Source organism: Triturus cristatus, chromosome 8, assembly GCF_964204655.1.
Source record: "Triturus cristatus chromosome 8, aTriCri1.1, whole genome shotgun sequence".
Lineage (NCBI taxonomy): Eukaryota > Metazoa > Chordata > Amphibia > Caudata > Salamandridae > Triturus > Triturus cristatus.
Window position 1 is genome coordinate 840,451,542 of NC_140591.1, and position 22,198 is coordinate 840,473,739.

The window sequence follows — 22,198 nt, forward strand, 5'->3', positions numbered from 1 at the left end:
GATACTACAGACGCTTCATACCCCAATACTCGGAGATCGCAGCTCCTCTGACCGAACTGTTAAAGAAGTCAACATCAGACAGGAACCTGCGACATCAGACACCCCAGGTCCTAGAGGCGGTTTCCCGGCTGAAACGGGCCATTACAAGCCACCCAGTGCTGGTCTCTCCGGACTTTGGCCTTCCCTTCATTCTTCAGACGGATGCCTCTGACTCCGGCATAGGGGCCGTTCTTTCACAACTAACGGAGGAGAATGTGGAAAGGCCCATTCTGTTTATCAGTAGGAAACTGTTTCCCCGGGAACGGCATTATCCCATAATCGAAAAGGAGTGCCTAGCTGTTAAATGGGCTGTGGAGAAATTACGTTATTATTTAGAGGGCCGTCGGTTTAAACTGTATACAGACCACGCTCCTCTCGTATGGATGTGTCGTAACAAATCAAACAATCCTCGCATTATGCGGTGGTTCCTCTCCCTCCAACCGTTTGTGTTTGACATCCACCATCAGAAGGGCTCTTCCAACGCTAATGCTGACTTCCTCTCCCGAGTGCCCTATGTCCCCGAACGGGACTATACGTGGGGGAGGGGGGTGTCGGGGGGTGCCTCCTGTCCCTCGGCGCCCGACCCCGGACTTACCAGTGTCACCTTCCTCTTATGCCCCACAGTCCCCGGAGACACGAACAGGGTCCACGCTGAGGTCACCGGAAGAGAAGGTGGAGCGCTGGCCCTTTCAGGAATGGGCTTCCCCGGCGGACGAACGACACGCCCCCTGTGACGACGTCGCACCGGATTGGCTGACCTGCGGGAGAAAGGGCGCCGATGCGGAAGCTGAAGGGGTCCCAGAGACGCGAAGAGAAGCGACGGAGCGAGAGGACGGCGATCGGATCGTAGAGACCGAGAGACGACCCTCGGAAGCTGGAGAAGAGTCGGAGAAGGAGCTAGGAGGCGGGAACCACGCTGCGCCCTGCCAGGGACCCGGAGGTTCCTGCCTGCAACAGGTACGAAGTCGTATCCTGGGTCCAGGGAAGCGGGTCTGGGCTAAAGCGGGGGACACCTCGTGGTAGTCAGTGGACTGTTCATCTACGGCTACCGTTCTATGGTATACCTTTTGGTGTTGGCCATTCTGTCACTCGCACGCTACATCCTTACTGCGGTGTCCCTCACAATCCCTGCCCCAGACTAATAGATCGTTCTTTGAGACTGAGAGGACTCTCTTTCTCATTTTGTTTCATGTACCGAGCCCACGTCCCTACCGGTGAAGTAACCAGGCAACGCGGGGAGGGAGCCTAGAGGACAGACGACGCCGGAGAAGAAGCCGGAAGGCCTGAAATCCTGTCAAACTCCCTCTCGTGTGGGACTGTAAAACTCCAGAACCAATTGTCAAGACGCATAATTAAACCAGCCTCTCGATATTCACTAGTCTCGCGTCCTTGTTTACGCTGCCCGGGGAGGGTAAACCCCACACAGTCGTAAGAAGGAACTTTGTGCCCCAAAGGTAAGTACGGAAGTACTGAGCACCCCATGCAGCAGGGAGTGCCTCCTTTTCAATAACAGAGTAATTCTGCTATGACGAGGTGAGGGTACGGGAGGCAAAAACAATGGTTCTCTCACCTTCAGGATATCTCTGTAAGAGCACAACACCAAGACCTGTGGCACTCACATCAACCATAACAACAGAGGTAAGCTTTATGTGAAACGTTGCCAAACATTAGCTTCACGTATTTCTTTCTTTATCAAGTTAAAACAGGTGGCTTGTTCATTACCCCATGTAAATTTCACACCTTTCTTGAGTAACAGCCTTAAAGAAAACATCTTGTCAGAAAATTCTTCAAACATTTTGCGTAATATTCTATTAGTCCCAAGAAGGACCTCAACTGGTCCTTATCAGAAGGACATGTAGCTAATTGAATGACCTCCAAGAGGTTCTCTTTGGGCTTCACTTCCAGAGCCGAGATTTCATACCCAAGATACTCAATCTGTTGAACAAGAAAAGAACATTTTCCCTTGCGAAGGGTAAGACCGTTTTTGGCAATTCTTTGCAGGACTGATCTGAGTACATGGATTCAAGCTAGCCTGGCTGACGGCGGCTGTTAGCCAGAAACCGGTCCCAGGATGCTTGTTTCCGGTCCAGTGAAGACATGGCTTGGCAGTTCGGGCTGGACTGTTACCATGAGGCACAGAGTCAAGACTGATTTGCATATGGCTGTGTCTGAACTGGGGTGGCAAAGTGAGCTAAAGAACGATGATGGATTCAACCCAGATCTGTGACGGGGGGTGAGTGTCTGAAAAGTTTCAGTGCTCCGTCCATCATCTCCTTGTGTTTGGCTTGCGCATTACCTCATGTAAATTTCACACTATTCTTGAGTAAGAGCCATAAAGAAAACATCTTGTCAGAAAAATTCTTCACAAAATTTGAGTAATATTCGCTTAGCCCCATGAAGGACCTCAACTGGTCCTTATCAGAAGGACATGGAGCTAATTGAATGACCTCCAAGAGATTCTTTTTGGGCCTCACTCCCAGAGCCGAGATTTCATACCCAAGATACTCAATCTGTTGAACAAGAAAAGAAAATTTTCCCTTGTAAAGGGTAAGACCGGTTTCAGCAATTCTCAGCAGGACAGATTTGAGTACTTGCTTGTGATCAGCGATGGAGTCCCTATAAACAAGGATGTCATCTTGAAAGAACACTGCTTTCTGAATGCCTTTAAAATGTTTAGTAAACATTCGCTGAAACATGCTGGCTGCTGAGATTAGCCCAAAAGGGAGACGTGTGAATTGGAATGTTCCTTCTGTCACTATGAACGCTGTAAGGTGTTTTGAGCTATCATGTAATTTTATCTGGTGATGTACGCTCCTGAGATCTAATTTCGAGAAGAACTTCACCCCCTTCAATGTAGACACTAATTCACTGATATTGGGCAAGGGAAAAGTGTCTGCAACCCCACACTTATTTAGCGACCTCAAGTCCATGCAAAACCTAATTTTCCCATCAGCCTTCTTGGTAATAACGACTGGAGACACCCAAGTGGACGCCTCAACCGGTTCAATCACCCCACCTTGAAGCATCTCATCTATTAAAGACCTGACCTCAACCCTGACTACTAAGGGGACTCTTCTTAGCTTGTACTGGACAGGTAATTCCTTTTTTTTTTATTGCAGCTTAGGAGCATACCCTTTTAATTCATCTAGTTCGTTCCTGAACACAGTGTTATTCTCTTGAAGAATATCATCCAAAGTGTGATCATCCACAACCGTGACCTGAGAAGGCGCCCTGGGGTTGACAATAATATGGAGATCCTATTGATGAATCCAACCTAAGATAGGAGGTCCATCAACTGCTATATAGTTCTGACCCTTAGTAGACCTGTTGGCGAAGGAAATATCTGCTACAAAGTAACCTAAAAGGTCTATGGTGTCGCCCTAGTACCCTGCAGGGGATATGTCAATATGCTGTAAGGTTTTACTACCCCATTCTTCATCTAGCATAGATCTGGGAATAATGGCGTACCTGGAACCAGTGTCCACCATAAGGGACACTTGCTGACCATCAATAAGAAATAAAGCTTTTGACCTATTCTCTCTCGTTTGATTTTCCATGGCAACATTGCCATCATAAACCACTAACAACATCTCTTTCTCTTTTTTGGTCTCTGTATAGAATTCTTTAACAACAGCTACTTTGGGACGGTTTTTGGTTTTGCACATTCCTGAGAAATGGCCCAGGCGACCACATTTTAAACATTCTTTGTTTGAAGCGAAACAGAATTTTGACTCGGACGTGTGCCCATTGCTGCCACATCTCGAACAAAACTTGCCAGGTGTCCATACAAATGTGTTTTTTCTGTTGAAGGGTCTATTCTTGTTCCTTACTAAGGCTACGGATTCGTCATCACCCAAATCACTCTCTTCCTTCACACTCTTTTAAGAAACTACAGACACTTCTTGGTGTATGCTACTTTTCTGTAGTTCCTTCATGCAATTTTCAGACTGTTCAACCAATTTTGCTAGGTCAATAGCAACTTTTAACATAGGATTCTTCACCGCCCACAGTCTCTCCTGTATTTTACGATTATTACATTGGACGATCAACCCTAATTAGTTTGTCCGTCATTGCTACAAACTTACATTTTATGGAAAGTTCACGCAGTCGCGCAACAAACTCATCGATAGATTCCTCACTGCGTTGCCGGTGGGTGTAGAACTTATATCAGTTCATCACTAAATTCTCTTCCTTTGCATACCTTGCCTCTAACCTACTTATGGCCTCCTTATATTCATCTGGCAAGGGTTAGCCATTAGCTTGTAACGCTTGGGGAAGAAAGCTGAAGACTCGTTGACCTTCTTTCCCCAATGAGCTGAGAAGTAATGCCTTTTTGCGTTTCTCTGAAAATTCTTGTCCATCTAAGGCATCCAGATAATTATCAAAAATGACTATCCAGTCTTCCCATGGTATAGAAGGAGTACCGGGTTCATTTAAAAATTGAGGTGGTAAAGCAACAGCAATGTGTTGTGTAGACATGACCATAAAACAGTTGTGGGAAAATACACAATTAATTATAACATTTGCATATGCAAAATAAACAGATTTCAATATTGTTGATGAAATAATAATTCAACTTGTGGGTGTGCGCATCACCGTGTGACATGCACTTGTGGGAAATAACACAGTACCTGTTGTTTAGTGTAGATGGCTGGCAGTATCAGGTGTTGCAGCGCAGAGGCAATTGCTTAACTAAAGACAGGAAAAGAAAAGAAAGAAATGCTCATGCTAATTATGACACGGCAGAGGGTGTGTGTGCGTCACCGAGAAGTATTACAGGTGTGCGCAGCACCTGAAGCGTAAGCGTGGTGGTTACTCCAGGTGACGCGCTTGTTGTGAGCAGTGTTATGTGGAAGCTGTAACGAGTACAATGTTCGACCAGCAAAATGGCCGATGGAAGTAGTTACGTCGTTGTGTAGCAATGCGCTGCCTAGCAGACGAAGAAACAGCACTTAAAGATGGCCGCTCTGCGTTGCGAGATGACGCGCAGTGATGAGGCTCGCACACGGCTTTTTGACTTCCTAGCAACGCAGCTTCTTAGCAACATGCTGTGTGTGTGAGGGTGGCACAGACACGCGCAACCCAGCAACTGACTCACGGTTAGGAGTAATGATTTCAGAGGTACTTGCAATTCGTTTTTTCTCTTTCCTCTGCCAAAATCGGGGTCTTGACCACCGGATGGCAGCAGTTAGGTGGACCGCCGTGGGTTTTTGGTCCGAAGTGTTCCTCAAGGCAGTGCAGGGGACAAGCTGAAATGGGATGCAGGTCCGGAATGACATTCCGAGCTCGTCTTCTCTAGTCTGGTCAGCACTGCTCAGCAGGATCTTTGCCAAATTGTCATAAGAGGTAAAAGGAAGCAGCTCAAAGACTTCATCTGGTAAAGACAGTAGCTTTATTCTAAGGCACAGCTGAGTGAACATTTCACCAGCTGATCAGACCAACAACTGACATCTGTGGAACATTCAGTGTACACAAGCTAGAATACTCGCAGGTATTCTGAAAGAGATGGGGGGTAGGAACACAAAGAAAGGCTTCATGACAGCAAGGAACCATGTTGCGAGAAGTATGGATGTACAACAGTAGTGTACACTCCGAATGCTGGCAGATGTAGTCTTTACAGAAATCATTGATTACAAAATACCACCATATTACACTGTTATTCATTATATAACCTCTATACATATTACAGAGGCGACATGCACACCTCTATAGTTAGGCTGACACAATATTCCTTCGAAAAAGCTGTTTTGTACGGATAATAACTCTGCCCTGTCCTATTGAGGAATCTACACACAAAACATGAGAAAAAAAGAAGTACAAGAGGGATTACTTCATACTGCCAAATGTGGCACACCTTAATGGTACCGTAACACACACTGCCATACTCCAAAAAACTCACCATCACACATCCTCAAAAACAACATTGGTCAATCAGTATATGGCAACGTTAAAAGGGGAGTTTTAAAAAAGTGCTCATATTTGCAAACAGGACACCAGGCGAGGAGTCAATGGCTCTGGTACGCATTGCTCTGCACCCTTATGCATTTTCTTAATCCCACCCATTTAGCTTTCCCTACACTTCAAATTCTACATGGAAAGCGTAAGCTCTGCACAGAAACTGCACTGCTCAATCTTTTTATTTAATATATGGGGCACCGCGGCTTTTCGTTTGCGTGGAGGGATCGTAGGAGAGGAGGTGGTGCTTGGGGGGGATCGACTTTCGGTTAGCTGGCTATTAAAGCCGCATGACAGTGCGGACGTGCCGCTGGCACACTAAAGGCAAGCCTGTCTGCGCTAATCTGCATCCGATCGGGGTTAGGGGCAAGAACCCCTGCCCACTCCCCTACAGGTAAAATTGTGTATTCTTCTTCCCAAATCTTAAGGTTAAGGGATCTGTACTCTTTACCCTGAAGCGGACAGCTCTACTCTCAGCCCTCATATCAGACTTAGCGCACATCGGCCCTTATCAAGGCGGCCCGTGCAGCCCGGACTACCACCTTACACTATTGTTTTCCTCAACCAGGATTGTACACGCATGCCCTGAAGAAGTTAATTCTCATGAACGAAACGCGTTGGCTGGATTTTTTTGAAAATAAAGAATTATTCAAGACTTTTAACATCACAAGATTCATTGACTAATTAACTACCACTGTCTCGATATCGAGTGGTGCACCACTCCACAAATCTGACTTTCTCATTTATCTGCATAGCAATTGGCACTCAACGATGGCGAGTGCTGGAGTAGTTTTTGTGCACTCTCAATTAGATTGACTACTTTTTTCAGAAACAACAAGGGAACTTCACAGGGAAGTGCGGTCACTGTGTCCGCCGTTGTGTGGAACTACTATTTGGATCTAGGTAAAGATAACTGTTGCCACTCTATGTATTTATCTAAAGGTGACTCATTGTGCACCCACTGTTCTTTCAGGCTATGTCCGGTTTTAGAAATGCAGCCTGATGCACAGATTGTACATACATACAAAATGTTTTTGTTGAACTGTAGATCCATACCTAAACACTCTGCTGAACATAATATACTCTTAGAAGAGGAACCAGATGTACTATTTTTAACTGAAATCTGGCTCCACAAGGACTCTGAACCAGATTTGGAACAAACTCTCCCGCCTGGTTATAATATCCAGCACAAAGATCGTGAAAAGAGAAAAGGTGGAGGCATTGCTTAGATTTTTAAAAACTCTTTTAAATGTCGTGTTGAGACTAACCTCATCTCCCACTGTGAAAGTCTAACGTTCGCGATTTCGTTTTCTGCGACGCTCACCTTTTCAAGAATCTTAATTTCTTAAATCTCTTCCTGAAAAGGGGGCCTCTTTAGCAAGTTCTTCCTCCAACATTACCCTTTTAGGAGACTTTAACCTACACTTTGATGATCATAATAAAACAGATGCCTTGGATCTTATCCAAGATTTATAAGCGATTCAATTAATACAAAAAGTCAAATGCCCTACACATAAGAAAGGTCATACTTTAGACCCGGTTTTCAACAACAACAATGAGCTATCGGATGGGGTACCTATCCCTTTGCCTTGGTCGGATCATTCTCTGATCCCCATCTCTCTGAACTCTCTAACTCAACCCACTGTTACTGTAACAGCAAAGTCTGCCCTTGTTCTAAGCTCTCTGTGGAATCCTGGACCTCGGTGCTTAAAAATTCAAAGCCTAATTTAGACCCCAGCCCCATTTTAGCCACTGAAAAACTCACCTTTTGGATAGAGTCATCACTTGACACAGTTAGTACTGTTAAATCCAGCCACACAAGGGTAAGAGAGAAAATGTCTCTGTGGTACTCGCCTATGCTCCGGTTACTCAAACAAGCCTGTAAACAGATGGAGAGGAAATGGAGGAAGGACTACAATGGGCTTAGTAAACTGAAATATAGAGTCCATAAAACTTTACCAATCTGAAATAAATATGCACAGGCACTTTACTATGAAGGGAAAATTAATTCAGCAATTAATACTCCCAGGGAAATCTTCCGCATTGCGAAGATTCTCCTAGAACTTCCATCTTCTGGCACACTACATGCTGTATCTCCTGAGCACTGCAACGAACTCGCAGAATTTTTTCAGGGTAAAATTCAAGATATATATAATGTGTTTCCTAGATCTCATGCCCCAGTGACCTTTCAGCTATGAATAGCCCCCCAGATTACATTGAGCACTCATAAAATCGGTTTCTCCCCTCGATCCGGTACCTCCTCACTTCTTACGCAAAGTTAAAGAAGTTGTACTCCCAGGCGTAGTGGAAGTGATAAATCTTTCTATCAGCACCGGCCAAGTTCGAACCGCCCTGGAAACATGGCATGGTGAAAGCCCTACTGAAAATGCTGACCTTAAACCCTGATGTCTTGGGTAACTATCGTTCTATCTCTGTGCTTCCAATGGTCTGTAAGGTCCTAGAAAAGTATGTTAATACGATTCTTTCTGATTTCTTAGAAACCCATAATCTTCTGCACTACTCTCAAACCGGCTTTCGTTCTCAGCATGGAACAGAAACCACTCTTCTTGCCGTAGTCGAAGAATCTAAGAAAATCCTTGACCAAGGAGGAGCAGTAGCCATTATCCTCCTTGATCTTAGCTCTGCACTCGATAGGTCAACTTTGACATACTTAACAGACTCAGTAACGCCGGTGTGTCAGGTAGAGTCATTACCTGGTTACGATCTTACCTTAATGGTAGAACATTCCAGGTTTTTGCAGGAGAAACAACTTCTAGGAGCCTATCACTCAGTTGTGGAGTGCCCCAAGGCTCGTCACTGAGCCCCACTCTATTTAACGTATACATGAGACCACTTGCTGAGATTATCGTGCCATATGGGATTAAAATTGTCACCTATGCTGATCATACCCAGTTGGTAGTAGCCCTTAACCATCTCCAGATCTCTCCATCTGACCTGGAATTCTGTCTTGAGAAGGGGGCAACATGGATGCAACACTCCTGTCTCAGGCTCAATGGAGAAAAAACGGGAATAATGCTCCTGGGCAACTCGCCTAATATTGACCATACACATGTATGGCCAAGCTGCCTTGGACCTGTTCCGACCCCTAAATCCAAGATTAAAAGTCTAGGCGTCTGGCTGGACAAATTATTCAAATTTGACCAGCAAGCACTGGAAATAACAGGAGCCTGTTATGGTATTCTTAGACTGCTGAAGAAAGTTCTACCTCTCCTTACCATGAGGGCTAGGAGAATTATGGTTCAAGCCTTGGTCCTCTCTTCTTTGGACTACAGCAACTCCCTGTATTTGGGAGCACCTAAATACACAATAAGGAAACTTCAAGTTGTTCAGAACAGCGCCGCTCGGCTGCTCCTTGGCATTCCTAAAACTCAGTCGGCTAAGCCAGGTCTGAAGACCTTACACAGGCTGCCCATCGCGGAGAGAATAACATTTAAATCACTGTGTATAGCCCTTAAGACTCTTTGGGGGAAAGGCCCCCCAATCAATGGCTCTCTCATCACCTTCTACCGTCCAAGGAAACTCCTTCGCTCCGCTAACCTGAACTTAGCCGCTATCCCTAAAATCTGAAGAATGAGGAGTGGGGGCAGGCTCTTCTCCCACAACACAGCTAGACTTTGGAACACCCTTCCCGTGCACCTCCGCTCAGAGACCCACCCTCTCCCCTTCCGTAAGCTTTCAAAAACCTGGCTGTTTCATAATCCCACTCTGTGAGCTATCAAATCTTCCCCCTGTTTTGCTGCTAGTGCTGGGATGCCTTAGGGTAGCTCTGTGCTTAATAAATGTTTGTTAATAATAATAATTGCCAATGGCTATTAATGCATGGGGTAACTGAAGCTCCTTACTGCCTGTGACTATTTAAACATATTCATTTTTGTGACCATGGAGAGTTTTTATTGCTCATCTAATCTTGGCTGGGGTAACTGTCAATGCTCTTTGCTGCCTGAAGACGTTGATCTGGATTACAGCCTGGTACCATTCTGGCTCATTTCTACCTGGGCACAATAAAATCATTAGCACTCGTAGACTCTGATGTTTATTACTACCTGGGCCCATTAAAGTTCATCCCTGCTAGGATATATTTGTGTCTCTTTAAGAGTGCATCCACTAACGCCACACATTAGTGTTCTCAAACTAAAAATAAAATAACAAGACTTCATGAAAATACCTTAGTTACGTTTGACTGGAGACTATTGCCCACAACACAAAACCTCAAACATGAGAAACTGACCAGTTAAGTAAGTCAAGCTTCACTCTTACCTACACGATCCACCGTTCATAACATCACATTTGTTTAGCACATACAGTAGTACATTACCTCATCCACAATAATAGTGGATTAAACCCTACTTTAAATTAGAGAACACAATAAAAACCAGCATTCAATACCCCAAGTACAATCATACAATGTCATACAGGTAGAATCCAATACCGCAGGATTACATGCCATCAGCATATGACAAAACCTAAGTATCATGTCATCAATACCACACATCTTTACTAAATAACAGTAAGTAATGAAACCAAAAAATAATGTGCAATAACCAATTCAATTCACATGTCCCTTCATGAACTTAGTGACTGAATATTTAAAACTCTAAGACACGGATTCATGTGATTTTTACCTGTCAAACATAATGGCAGGGTTGGAGTTCAGGTTAAGGCAGTGGTTCCCAAACTTTTTTGACCCGCGTCTCCCTTTACCCATTGGCCATTGCCTGTGGCTCCCCACAGTTACTTTTTTTAGGGTGGGGGGGGTGTAAGTCCGGCCTCGGGAGTACTTGCATTTTTCTCCCTGAAAATTGCTGATGAAGGTATTATAACCATATACGCAGGGTGTTTCGTATTACTAAGGTGGCGCCTCTAAAAAAGTATTCCTAGTTACACTTCTTTGCGCATGCCTTTTTTTTTTTTTTTAGAGTACCCTATCAAACTTTTTTATCCCACTTACAGTGCTAGATAGCGCCCCTATGTATGTAGGCCCCATTGCCAAAGTGTTTCTGTGCTTGAAGAATATTTGTATGCACTTCCATTTCTACCCATGTCATATGTGCCAATACACCTGTCTCAGCAGGGTGACTCGCGATTTTTTAAACCACATACAGCTTTATTTTTGCTGTCTCCTCTCTAAAATTGCCTTCAAACCAACGCAAATAAAATAAATTCCTCAGATTTTTTATTTTTAAACGTTCCTCTTTCTTGCTTCCAAATGTTGGCATTGTGCTGGTTTACTTCTCTGTGCTCAAGGAGAGAGTGGGCCTGTCTGGAAATGTGTGTGTACTGAAAGAAATGTGTACTGGAAGTACCAATGATTCAAGAACTAATGTCAATACTTGATAATATTTAGTGTTTAATAGACAGGACAACTGTATTTTCCTGATAACTTGCATTGGTGTAAAATACATTTGGAAAAAAACTAAGCTATTAACGAGTCTGACAAAATAAATCAGGCACCTTTTGCTTACTTTGGGAGTGTTGGAATGTGGTGATCCAATAAAATATGGAGGTCATATCCTTCGACATGCCATCAATTAAGCACTGCGTTTACAGCTTTAGGCATGTCACTTACAAATCATCGACATCATGCGTTTCAGTCTAAGCAGTTTAGCTGAAGCCAACAACCCCTTCAATATTAAATGCATTAAAGTGCTTGGTGCACGGCTCTCCTGGCTAGGTTTGACGACTCTACAGGGAGCCACGGCGCACAGTTTGGGAACCACTGCGTTAAGGTAATCTAGTCAATTTCATGATTGAGACCATTGTGTTGTATGCTGTGAACTAAGCCTCATCTAGTGGTTTACTAGTGAATCCACACAGGGATGTGGGGTTTTGTGGGTGTCTGAATGGGTCTATATGGCCAGGTCCTGGCTTGTTGTGGTGTCCTAAGCCCCAACAGTGCTGTCTGTGGGCCCACAACATGCCAGGCTGGTGGAATGGCAGAGCACTTGTGTGCCTGGGCCACTGTCCGAGAGCCATAAAACAGCTTTTGGCAAGCATGCACAGTTGGCCATTGGCAATCCCATCCCTGTTAGAATCTGTGCAGTCTATCAAGAAACTGGGGGAAATTGGTATGCCTCTGTAATCTGCAGATGGTGTGTGAAAAGATGTCAAAATGCAGGTAAGGTATAATCCAGGCCAGGTGAGCATCTAAGTACACGACACAATTCTTGCAGGAACACAGCAACTGCTTACATTCAAGAAGAAACATTCCACCCACTCCCACATTCCAATTGCAGTGTAAGCACAGAAAGTTCCATAAAGAAAACCCAACACATCTTCCCCCATTGAAACACAGTTAATGAACCAAAGACGATACATATCCTTTAAGTATATATATATATATATATTACAATTTCCCAAAGGCAAAACATCCATTATCAATCTATCACATAATACTGTAGCTTACACAGAAGACTTGATGCTTTACATGACCTTCTCAGGCCAGCAGCAGACTCCATGTCAACCTTCCACTCACACTCCAGAGGACCATGTTGCTCTGAAACAATCGACAATTTATCTTTCTTCCAGCACCTCCAAAATTACAGAATGTTTACTTATACCAACTACCTCTTGCAGCCCAGAAAAGCGGGAAGATTCCCCCCACAAGGTAACTTAACATCAAGAACTTTGATCTTAACTGTAGTGTACCTTCCCTGAGCCTCACTCCATATTTCATTAAAACTCTGAAACACCTAATCTGAAATCAATTCTTGGGAAATAAACTGAGGACCATTATCAGTAACAATCTCATCCGTAACCCTTTCCCTGAAAACCAGTTTTTCCAAAACGTCCTTAATCAAAGAAGTAGTGATATTATTTACAAATGCCACTTCCAACCACCTAGAAACATAATCAACAAAAAAGCTATGTTTAATATGACCAGTGATTAGGATCAATAATGTCCATGACAATTTGGACATTGGACTGGGCAATGTGACCTGAGTTTTATCACTTGCAAAACAAAACCTACACTGCAGCTCAAACTGTTAAATTTCTTTGTCCATACCTGGCCACCAAAACAACTCTTTTACCCTTCTCTTCATTGCTCGCATGCTAATATGTCCCTCATGGGCAAATTCCACTACCTTTAATCTCAAGGAAACTGTAATGACTAAGAGGTCAGACTTGCAAAGCAAACCATCAATAACAGAAATTTCAAACTCAATCCTACGAAAAGAATCCATCGAAGGATCACCAAGTATGCCTTTCGGCCAACCTTCATTAGTATATTTCATTACTTTGGTCAAAGTTAGATCTTGATGCAGAGCCACTAACAATTCTGACTCTGAAATGGCATTGCTAGTGGCACATGACAACTCACTTTCTACAATGTCTTCTTCTTCTGTAATAATTATTTCCTGATTCTCATCTTTGGGAACCCAAGGCAACCTCGATAATCAATCCGCCATGAAGTTTTGTATACCTGGAATATACTCAGTTTGGTAACAGAACTCCTGTAACCTATTTTACCACTTGGCTGTTCTAGGTGTTGCTGTTTCAACACCTTTAGTGGTGAACATGTCAATCAAAGGCTTATGATCCACCCTAACCACAAACTCAGTACCCCATAAATAATGAAGAAAATGATTGACATCCACCAGAAACCTAAAGCCTCACATTCTCCAACAGAATATGATACCTTTGCCCCTTTAATATTACAACTGGCAAACATCACTCCCATTCCTCCTTTGCAACAACACAGCACCTAAACCGTATTGACTGGCATCCATAATAACAATACCAGGATCCCTAGTATCAAAAGGTTTGAGGATGAATCGTATTGGCTATACTTTTTTAATGTCTTCAAACCCTTGCTCACATGCATCACTCCACACACACTTCTCTTTTTTCTTTAATAATTGGTGCATAGCATACGATCTTTCTGCACAGCGTGGCATAAAACTGGGATAAAATCCCATCAGTCCCATAAATGATTGCAACTTATCTCTAACTTTTGGAACAGTAGCTTAAACAACAGATTTGACCAAACTTTCCTTTGGTTCCACACCACACGCTGACAATTTATGGCCCAAATAATTAACTATAGATACACCAAACTCGCATTTATCCACTTTAAGGATAACCCCTTTTTGTTCTAAAACAGTTATGTACTGGATGGACTTTGTTAAGATTGAACTGTCATTTTGCTCTGAATATGGATATTAATATAACGCCCCAGTGATTATTTTGGTAGCGCTCCCTATTGCAATTTTTCTTTTACAGTACAAGGCTTTTGAGGAGTAGGGCCTTTTTTGGGTGCAGTATTTAATAGGAAAATTTGAATATGAACACGTGTGCAATCATAGACTGCCTACAACCCCTTTGCTTGGTTTGTGTAGTTAATACATGTGTTAATCTCCTGTCATGTCTATTTTTGTCATTCCCATACATCAGCAAATCGTCCTGAAAACAAATGACACCCTCCAAATTCTTGAATAACAATTCCATGAGCTGTTGGAACACCGCCAATGCAGAAGCGAATCCAAAGGCATCCCTTTAAAATGAAAACCTTTATGTGGGGTGACAAACAAGGTCAAATGACAGGAATCATCATGCAAAACTATTTGGTGATACGCAAACACCATATCGAGTGAGGAAAACAACTTTGCACCCTTAATCAAAGACAACGTTTCTGTTATATCAGGATGGAGTGGCAGTCCACCCAAATTCTTGCCGTAGGTTTGCATGCCAAAACAATGGGAGAAAACCATTCTGAGCCCTCTATGGGTTCAATTATATCTTGTCATTGTAATTTGTTTAGTTCCTTCCGTAACTCTGCTCTCACTTTAAGCGCTACCTTTCTCTTTTTATGGACCACAGGTTGTGCCCCTGACTTGAGCTGAATTTTGTGCGTAAGTTTTAGTTTCCCAGGCTCCTCAGTAAAAACTTTTGGGAATTTCATCTCCCACTCCACAAGTTGCATCGCCCATGCACCCAAACATTATTTTTCAAGCAAAACTTTCACATGATTATTCGGATACAAGATTCTGTTGTTTCAACAATCCCAACAGTGATGAACCATGTTTAGCCACATACACCACAGAAGGTGTGGAATTACCTTTAAAGGATACAAAAGGTATAAATTCCTCAGGTACCTCAATGGGTTTTTCTCCATACTCTACTGTCTAATTACTGATTTCCTCAATTCAATATTGCAAAAACGTTTCCAGTCCTCCACCCCAATAAGTGAAGGGATACCCAGAATCCGCCATCATGCTGACATCAACATCACAAACCAGTATTTTGACAGTATGGCCTTCTGATGGTGGTAATGTCCATTTGCACTATTTTAACTTTGTCAACATGTGAATTCTCAACACACCAAACACTTTCATCACTTAACTCTGAAGACTTTTGTTTAACTTCTTGTTCGCGGACACTAAATACCATTTTGGATTTGCCTTTTTTTTTTTTTAGACTTGCATACTTTTACAAAATGTCCTTTCTTCCTACAACCCACACATACTTTATCATAGGCAGGGCAAACAACGAATTTCCCAAATGATTAGAAATTCCACACCTATAACACAGTTACTTTGTACCCTTATTTTCAATGTTCTTTTTATTATTAGTACATAAATCAACAATATATTATTTGGCTAATGTGGATTCTCAAACAAAAGACATCTGAGCCATGAAAGATGCAGCACTTTCAACACATTCAGCTAATTCCACAGCTTTGTTGAAAGTAATATTGGGAGTAGTCAGTTAAACCTCTTGAATTTTTTTGTTACTGGTATTTTCTAGTGTTTGGTCTCTATTAACCCATCCTGAAATTATGTGTATTCATAAGTGGAAGATAAAGTTCTTAATGCACCCTCAAAGCTCTCTATAGAGTCTCCAGGGAGTTAACCTTGTCTATAAAATGTATGCCTTGCAAATACAACATTTTTGTGCAGTTTAATCATTGTGTCTAATATCCTTATTGCAGAGACATACTCACCCACTACATCATTTTCACCTAAGATAGACTGTTGGAGTAAATGTTTTACAATTTTCTCCCTTCAGAACCTACACAGTGTCTTAACACATACTTTTTCTTGTAGGTGAAATCTTCACCATCTATAGCATTCAAAAACTCCTCAAAACCCTCTTTCTACTGTACCCAATCAATACTGGGATTACCACGTCTTGGCAAGAATTACAGTACCAGTACTATGCTTTGATGCATTTTGTGATATGAATAAATGTACTTGCTCGTGTGTCTCTGCTTACCACCCCTAAAATATTTAACACAATAAACAAAAACAGACACCAATGAAGTAATATTTCTAGACATGTGAAGTCAAGGTATCTGTGTCACCGCTTCTTAACACACTGAAATTGCAAAAGTGTATGCATGTACAATGGTATGAAGTCGGAATGACACACATATATCACCAGGTGTGTGTATCCAACTGTTTGAAGTAAAGAAGTACGTGCCACCAAACACATAAACCAAAAGCAGACTCTAATAAGGCAAATTTACCAAATATGTAAAGTACAAGATGCGATTGTCACCTCTCCTAGACACAATAAGATACAGAGGTTGCAAAGGTCTGTGCGTCACCACCCCTTGACACACAAGAAACACAAAACGATGTAGCTACTTTATCCCAAACAAAGATGGCAGCTGAAAAGGCGGGAATAAATGTCCAAGGTCTACAAGGGCAAATTGAAGCCTTCTCAATTAAATGATGGCTGCTGAGGAACAATGCGATGCGAGCAGCGCTCCCAGCATCTATAATTATTGCAAATCGTCTTAAAGTGGGTGCCAATGCACTGGCATGTACGCAGAGACGTACTGATCTGTGCCACCTGACGTGCATCTGAATGTCATCAGGGAAACAGTGGCGCACACACTACAAACATGCAGCCTGCGTGAGAAAAAAATGCCTGAGCAGACAGCGTTCACGTGATAAACGTGCTTGAGCTCGACATTAACTGTTTGCCGCACAATATTCCAGCCCAGGAAAAGTGATGGGTTCATCCAGTGTAGAAATCACACCATACCAGCAGCAATAACTAGGTGCCCTGTGGTCTCCAAAACCCACAAAAGTTGGAGAATTGAGAATCATTTTCTGTCCCATTATGTCCAGCTGTGGGGATTTAAAGATGCACACCAGGTCCAGTGGTCACCACCAGTTGTCTCATCTTCAATGAAAACATGCCAAAATGCAGGTAAGGTATAATCCAGGTTAGGTTTAATGAGCACCTAAGTTTATGACAGGCAGTACTGGCAGGAACACAGCAACTGGAGAAACATTCCACCCACTACCACATTCCAATTTCACTGCAAGCACAGAAATGTCCATAAAGAAAACCCAATGATGTGTACACTAGATTGGCCGAAGTCAGCTACAGGCAGGTGAAAGATGGTGGGGAGCAGCTGGGACATAGGCCAAACGGGTGACTGGGAATTCTCCCTGACAATGGTCCAGGCTACGTATTTTAAGGCTAGACCATCCATCACTCTCGATAGTACTTTCACACGGTTATCACATATACTTTTTAAAATGGCTTTTACTGATATAGAAGTCTATTGTCATGATTCTGTAGCCCACATTTTTTAGATCCCAACTCCACGCACTTCATGACTTTCTGTGCACAATATATGATTCATAAAAACAAAACAAAAAATTAAACAAACAATCAATGTCATATTGCTATTCTATTGTTCCAGAACTTATAATTCCTTCCTTTAATGTTATCTAAAGTGACCTTGGCATAAGACCTCTATATATATATTTTGTTAACCATTTTTTTATTAGCATTTGATATAGAGGACATTTACACATATACATATACAACATATCTCCAGTGCGCATGCACGGTGTGGGCAGAAACCTCATGGTACATATCAATTCACCCAAAGGTCTGAGCATAGGTGTTACATGGATAACGCATAGGGTCGATATGACACATATGAATACAATACAACTTACATGTTAACAGCGATAATCTCACCCTTAAATCATCAAGTAGTTCTCCGTAGGCACTTATCCAGTGAACAGTGCTGTATTTTAGGCGTAGCGAGTTAATTCATGGTTCTATGGCCTATTTTTGATACAAACAAAATAATTCAGAACTATCGGCAGTCTTTGGCGGTAGCAGCACAATACAGTGTCGTCTCTGTTTAAAAATTATTTATAAAACATATAGACAGGCCTGTATATATGCTAGCAGACAGCTCCCCAAGCTGTGACCCTGCTAGTTCTGGGCAGAGGGGGAAAATGCTGTGAGGGTCTACATTAAATAATCAGAGCCAGGCAACAAAGAGCCAATTTAGCCAATATAAGCAGGCATGGGATTCACAGCTACCTCAGTTGTGGCCCAACGATGACCCACCCATGTGAAATGAGAATGGGGTATAAGGCTCTGCTCCAAAGTTTCGGACTCACACTATGCCAATCTGTCTGCTCATCTATTAACCATGGTCACTATCTGACAGCGGGAGGAGTTTCCGGTGGCAGCCCCCGCTGTGAGGGGGGTCGCCATCTGGGGCATGCCTGATGTGTTCCCACTTGGTTGATCCGTCGCCTGACCTACAGATATATACTACATAAATATGTACCAGAAAATTAAATGAGGAATAAATAGATGTATTGAAAATGAATGGGCTTCCTTCGTACGTCAATCATGGATATTGATATAATTTCACACAGGTCTAACACATGTCAACAAAAAACATAATCGGTAAAAATATTACGAGTATAACCTTTTCTTTATTTTTGCTACATACATTGGCCCCCATGGCTTATCTCTAGTGGGAACCACCAAGAGTCCATGCTGCATACCTGCAGCAAAAGAAAACTCGTGTGAAACTGCACCGGCAATTTCACTTAGATCAACAGGTAAAATGTTGCTGAAGGAGCTCAGAAGTTCTGCAATAACATCACAGTTTTCAGCCCTTGAAAGAGTGCACGTCGAATATACCAGTGACCCTCCTGGTCGCAATGCCTCAATAGCTGAGCTGTAAGAAATAACAAACAAAATAAAATATTAGATCTATTAAAACAAATACCAAGGTTGAAGACAATGTTACCAAATGCTAGGCAGCGATGGTGTAAAGGTGAACACGTACAGTGGAAGCAACTAAATGAATGACAACAACTACGACGTGCGTAGCCTCACTTACCTGTAATTGAAAATGTTAACAATGCAACACTAGAAAAACCCCAAAAGATGTTCAGGTTACAATAAAAGAGGCCCTTAAAATGCTGTGGTAACTTTAGTACCTTAAATAAAAATGTAAACAACAAAGTAAAGAAAACTACTAGAAATGACCAGACTAACATACTTCTTTGGCAGAACCAAATGTAAAAGTAATCTGATACTAATCCAGAACATCTGCATAGAATTAAAAAAGAAAAATCGGAGTTCTAAACTGTATGGCTCAGAATCTATGCATCCACAGGACTTGGAACTCAAAATGGAAAATGCTAATCACAATGAAATTCACACAATTTTCTGATGCTGTATGTACCCTTTCCAATATAAGGGAATTACAAGTTAGTCAAAAATTATGAAATCATGAAATTACCACACACTAAGACTATTTTTATTTTATTGGAATTATTGTCTTTTTTGAGGATATAAACCCTCTTGGACTATACAGTTATTCCAATGTTTCAATCCAATGTTTCAATCTTTTGGAGGCTGATTTGTAGGGATGACAAACTAGATGAGGATGAGGATCTGATGGATTGGTAGATGTGTTCACATGACCAATACCTACCATGAGCGGTTATTGTCATAAATCTGAAAGGTGACTTTCAATACATAAATGTTTGTAGGAGGAGCGTACATGGGGTGGGGGTGATAGGATTAATAGCTGCTGTTTATGTAGTTTAGTCTATTTGAAAATCATATTAAAGATAGGTAAAAGGGAAGCCATATGACATGTGGTAGATTGGTTCGATAGACACAAAACATGAAAGGAATGTCATTTTGCAGTTAGCCATTGTTTAATATGTGAAAAACAATAAGGATTGATAAAAAAAAAAAAAGACTTGTAGAAGGAGTGAATTGAGACTGAAAATAGATGCTGAGACTGAGGAAAAAAACGCACACTTTGCAAAATTCTTTCATAGTGTATGTTAAGTGCTGATGTCCATTGGCCAACACCACGGCAAGGCTACAGAAATATGGGAGTTTTGGGAAAATATACATTTTTGATACATAATGTTACAATGATGTTTGTAAGTAATGCATATACATCCAATAAAATGTTTTATAAAAGTTAATCCACTGTTACCATGCAAATGCATTTTTGTTCACAAAAAACTTTTTTAGTACACTGCATGCGAACAAAACAATGGGTACACCTCAAAAGTTTTTTTTAGATTGGTACAGTTAGATGGGGTCTAGAATCTTTTTTACAGGAAGCAAATAATGCCACTTTGCATAGGAAATAAGTACACTGAGTGCTCGAAAATATTTATGACACCAGGTAGGAAATGAAATAATAAGACAACTTCTGGAGCTGCTCCATGAATGGGATGGCCTCTCAGAAAAACAAATGTTATAATATTTATCAAAGAAAAATCATTGTCCTGGTGTGGTCATGTCGGGTCTAGGTACCCGAAAGGACCTCCCCATGACAATGATTTTTCATTAATAAAATGTATAACATTTGTTTTTCTGAGAAGCCATTCCAATCATGGATCAGCTCCAGTAGTTGACTCCCAAAAAGTGGAGGGTTTGCATTGTATGTCTAGAGGCAATTAAACCCTCCAGGTTTTGGGAGTCTTTTTCGTTTCGATAAAGCATGTAATTGTTCGAAAATAAGACACATTGATATGAGGTGCTCAAATCAACTACAGCTTCAAGCACTTTGATCACAATAACAAGCCTTGAAGAAAGCTAAAGGTTTTCTGTCCTGCCTCTCTTTGAAATAAGCCGTGCTCTAGCGTGCGCAAAACAATAATCCATGGCCAAGGTGAGGTTGGAGGTGTGGCATAATCTGCCAACAGTTTCGCACTTGAGACTCGAAGGCTCCAGCCCCACAGAAACATATGTGTAGCAACACTTCCCTGGGAACATATGCCTGGATTGAGGTGTTCTGGAGGCAGGTATCTTGCCCATTTAAAGATGGTAGGGTGCTGCATGTTTCCCAATGTAAGATAGCATCCACCACCTATGGGCCCTGATTTGCCCTTGGATGATTTTCGTTGCAGGAGCATTCTGGCACAGCCCCGTTTAATGTGAGTCTTGCCTTAGGGGTGTTACCTGGCATGCCCCTGTCTTATTGACAATTCGGATGTCTTTTAGATTGTACCCAGCTCTATTCTACCAGCGTGAACACCTTCACCGTTTTTTCTATTTCCCTTCTTGGCATCCCTTTATGTAGAGTTTTTACTGTTAGAATAACAATTACATTGTTTTTCAGTTACTATCCTTAAATCTCCTGGCCAATCTGCTTCCTCTTGAACCAGCAGCCCCAAGGTCTAGTACATATAAGCACATATTACCGCTTAGATTCTTGAATAGATTAATGTAGTATACTGCTATCGGTGAATCTATACAATGAATAAAAACTTGCGTCCATATTGCTTGAGTGCCCCTCTTGATTTGCTACTCTGTAAGCCCCCAAAACCCTTACATACAAGAGATATTCATTCCTATAACCTCACTATGGTTGAGTTTGTAGGGAAGCAGGGTGCTTGCCAGATCTGTGCATTCTGGTCTTAGGGTCCTGAAAGCTTAAGCATCTGCTTAGGGGATGGGGGTGCGTAATGGCCTGCAGCAAGTTCCAATGAATGCTGTGCTAGGCTATGACCTGCAGGCTGCACAGACTCCTTCATACAGTAACACAAAGGCGGTGGACAGTGGGAGTTTACAAAGTGTGGAGTTATCCTGATAATCTCCAGAGAAACCTAATGTTAGGGAGTTGTAGGGTACATTAAAAGTCCATAGAAAACTATGTATGTGTGTTATTTATCTATATTGTTTTCAATGGACTTTTTTCAAATAAATCTTTTTTTGTTGTTGTTTCTTAATAAACATTCTTAAAATTAATCGGTGGCGCATCATCAAGTACCAAGTGACTAAATGGTCGACATTTGACATGGAAAAGTTAAGACAGCAGGAGGAAATACGAATCTCAGTAATCAATTTAAAAAAGATTCCAAAGTGTGTCAGGTAAGGTTCGCAAAGCTCAACATGGTTCCGAAGACCCTCCCCAGCCTGATAAATAGTTTATTTT

At 42.0% G+C, this 22,198-nt stretch overlaps 1 protein-coding gene across 1 annotated transcript in view; it reads right to left on the minus strand.

The window, feature by feature from the left end:
* Positions 1–17,173: 17,173 nt before the first annotated feature.
* Positions 17,174–22,198, minus strand: part of NSUN3 (NOP2/Sun RNA methyltransferase 3) — a 133,533-nt gene continuing 128,508 nt past the window's right edge. Inside the window, exon 6 of the mRNA XM_085622334.1 lies at positions 17,174–18,964. Within this exon, the coding sequence (XP_085478460.1) occupies positions 18,697–18,964 (268 nt within the window). The 3' untranslated portion in view covers positions 17,174–18,696. The remainder of the gene's footprint in view (positions 18,965–22,198) is intronic.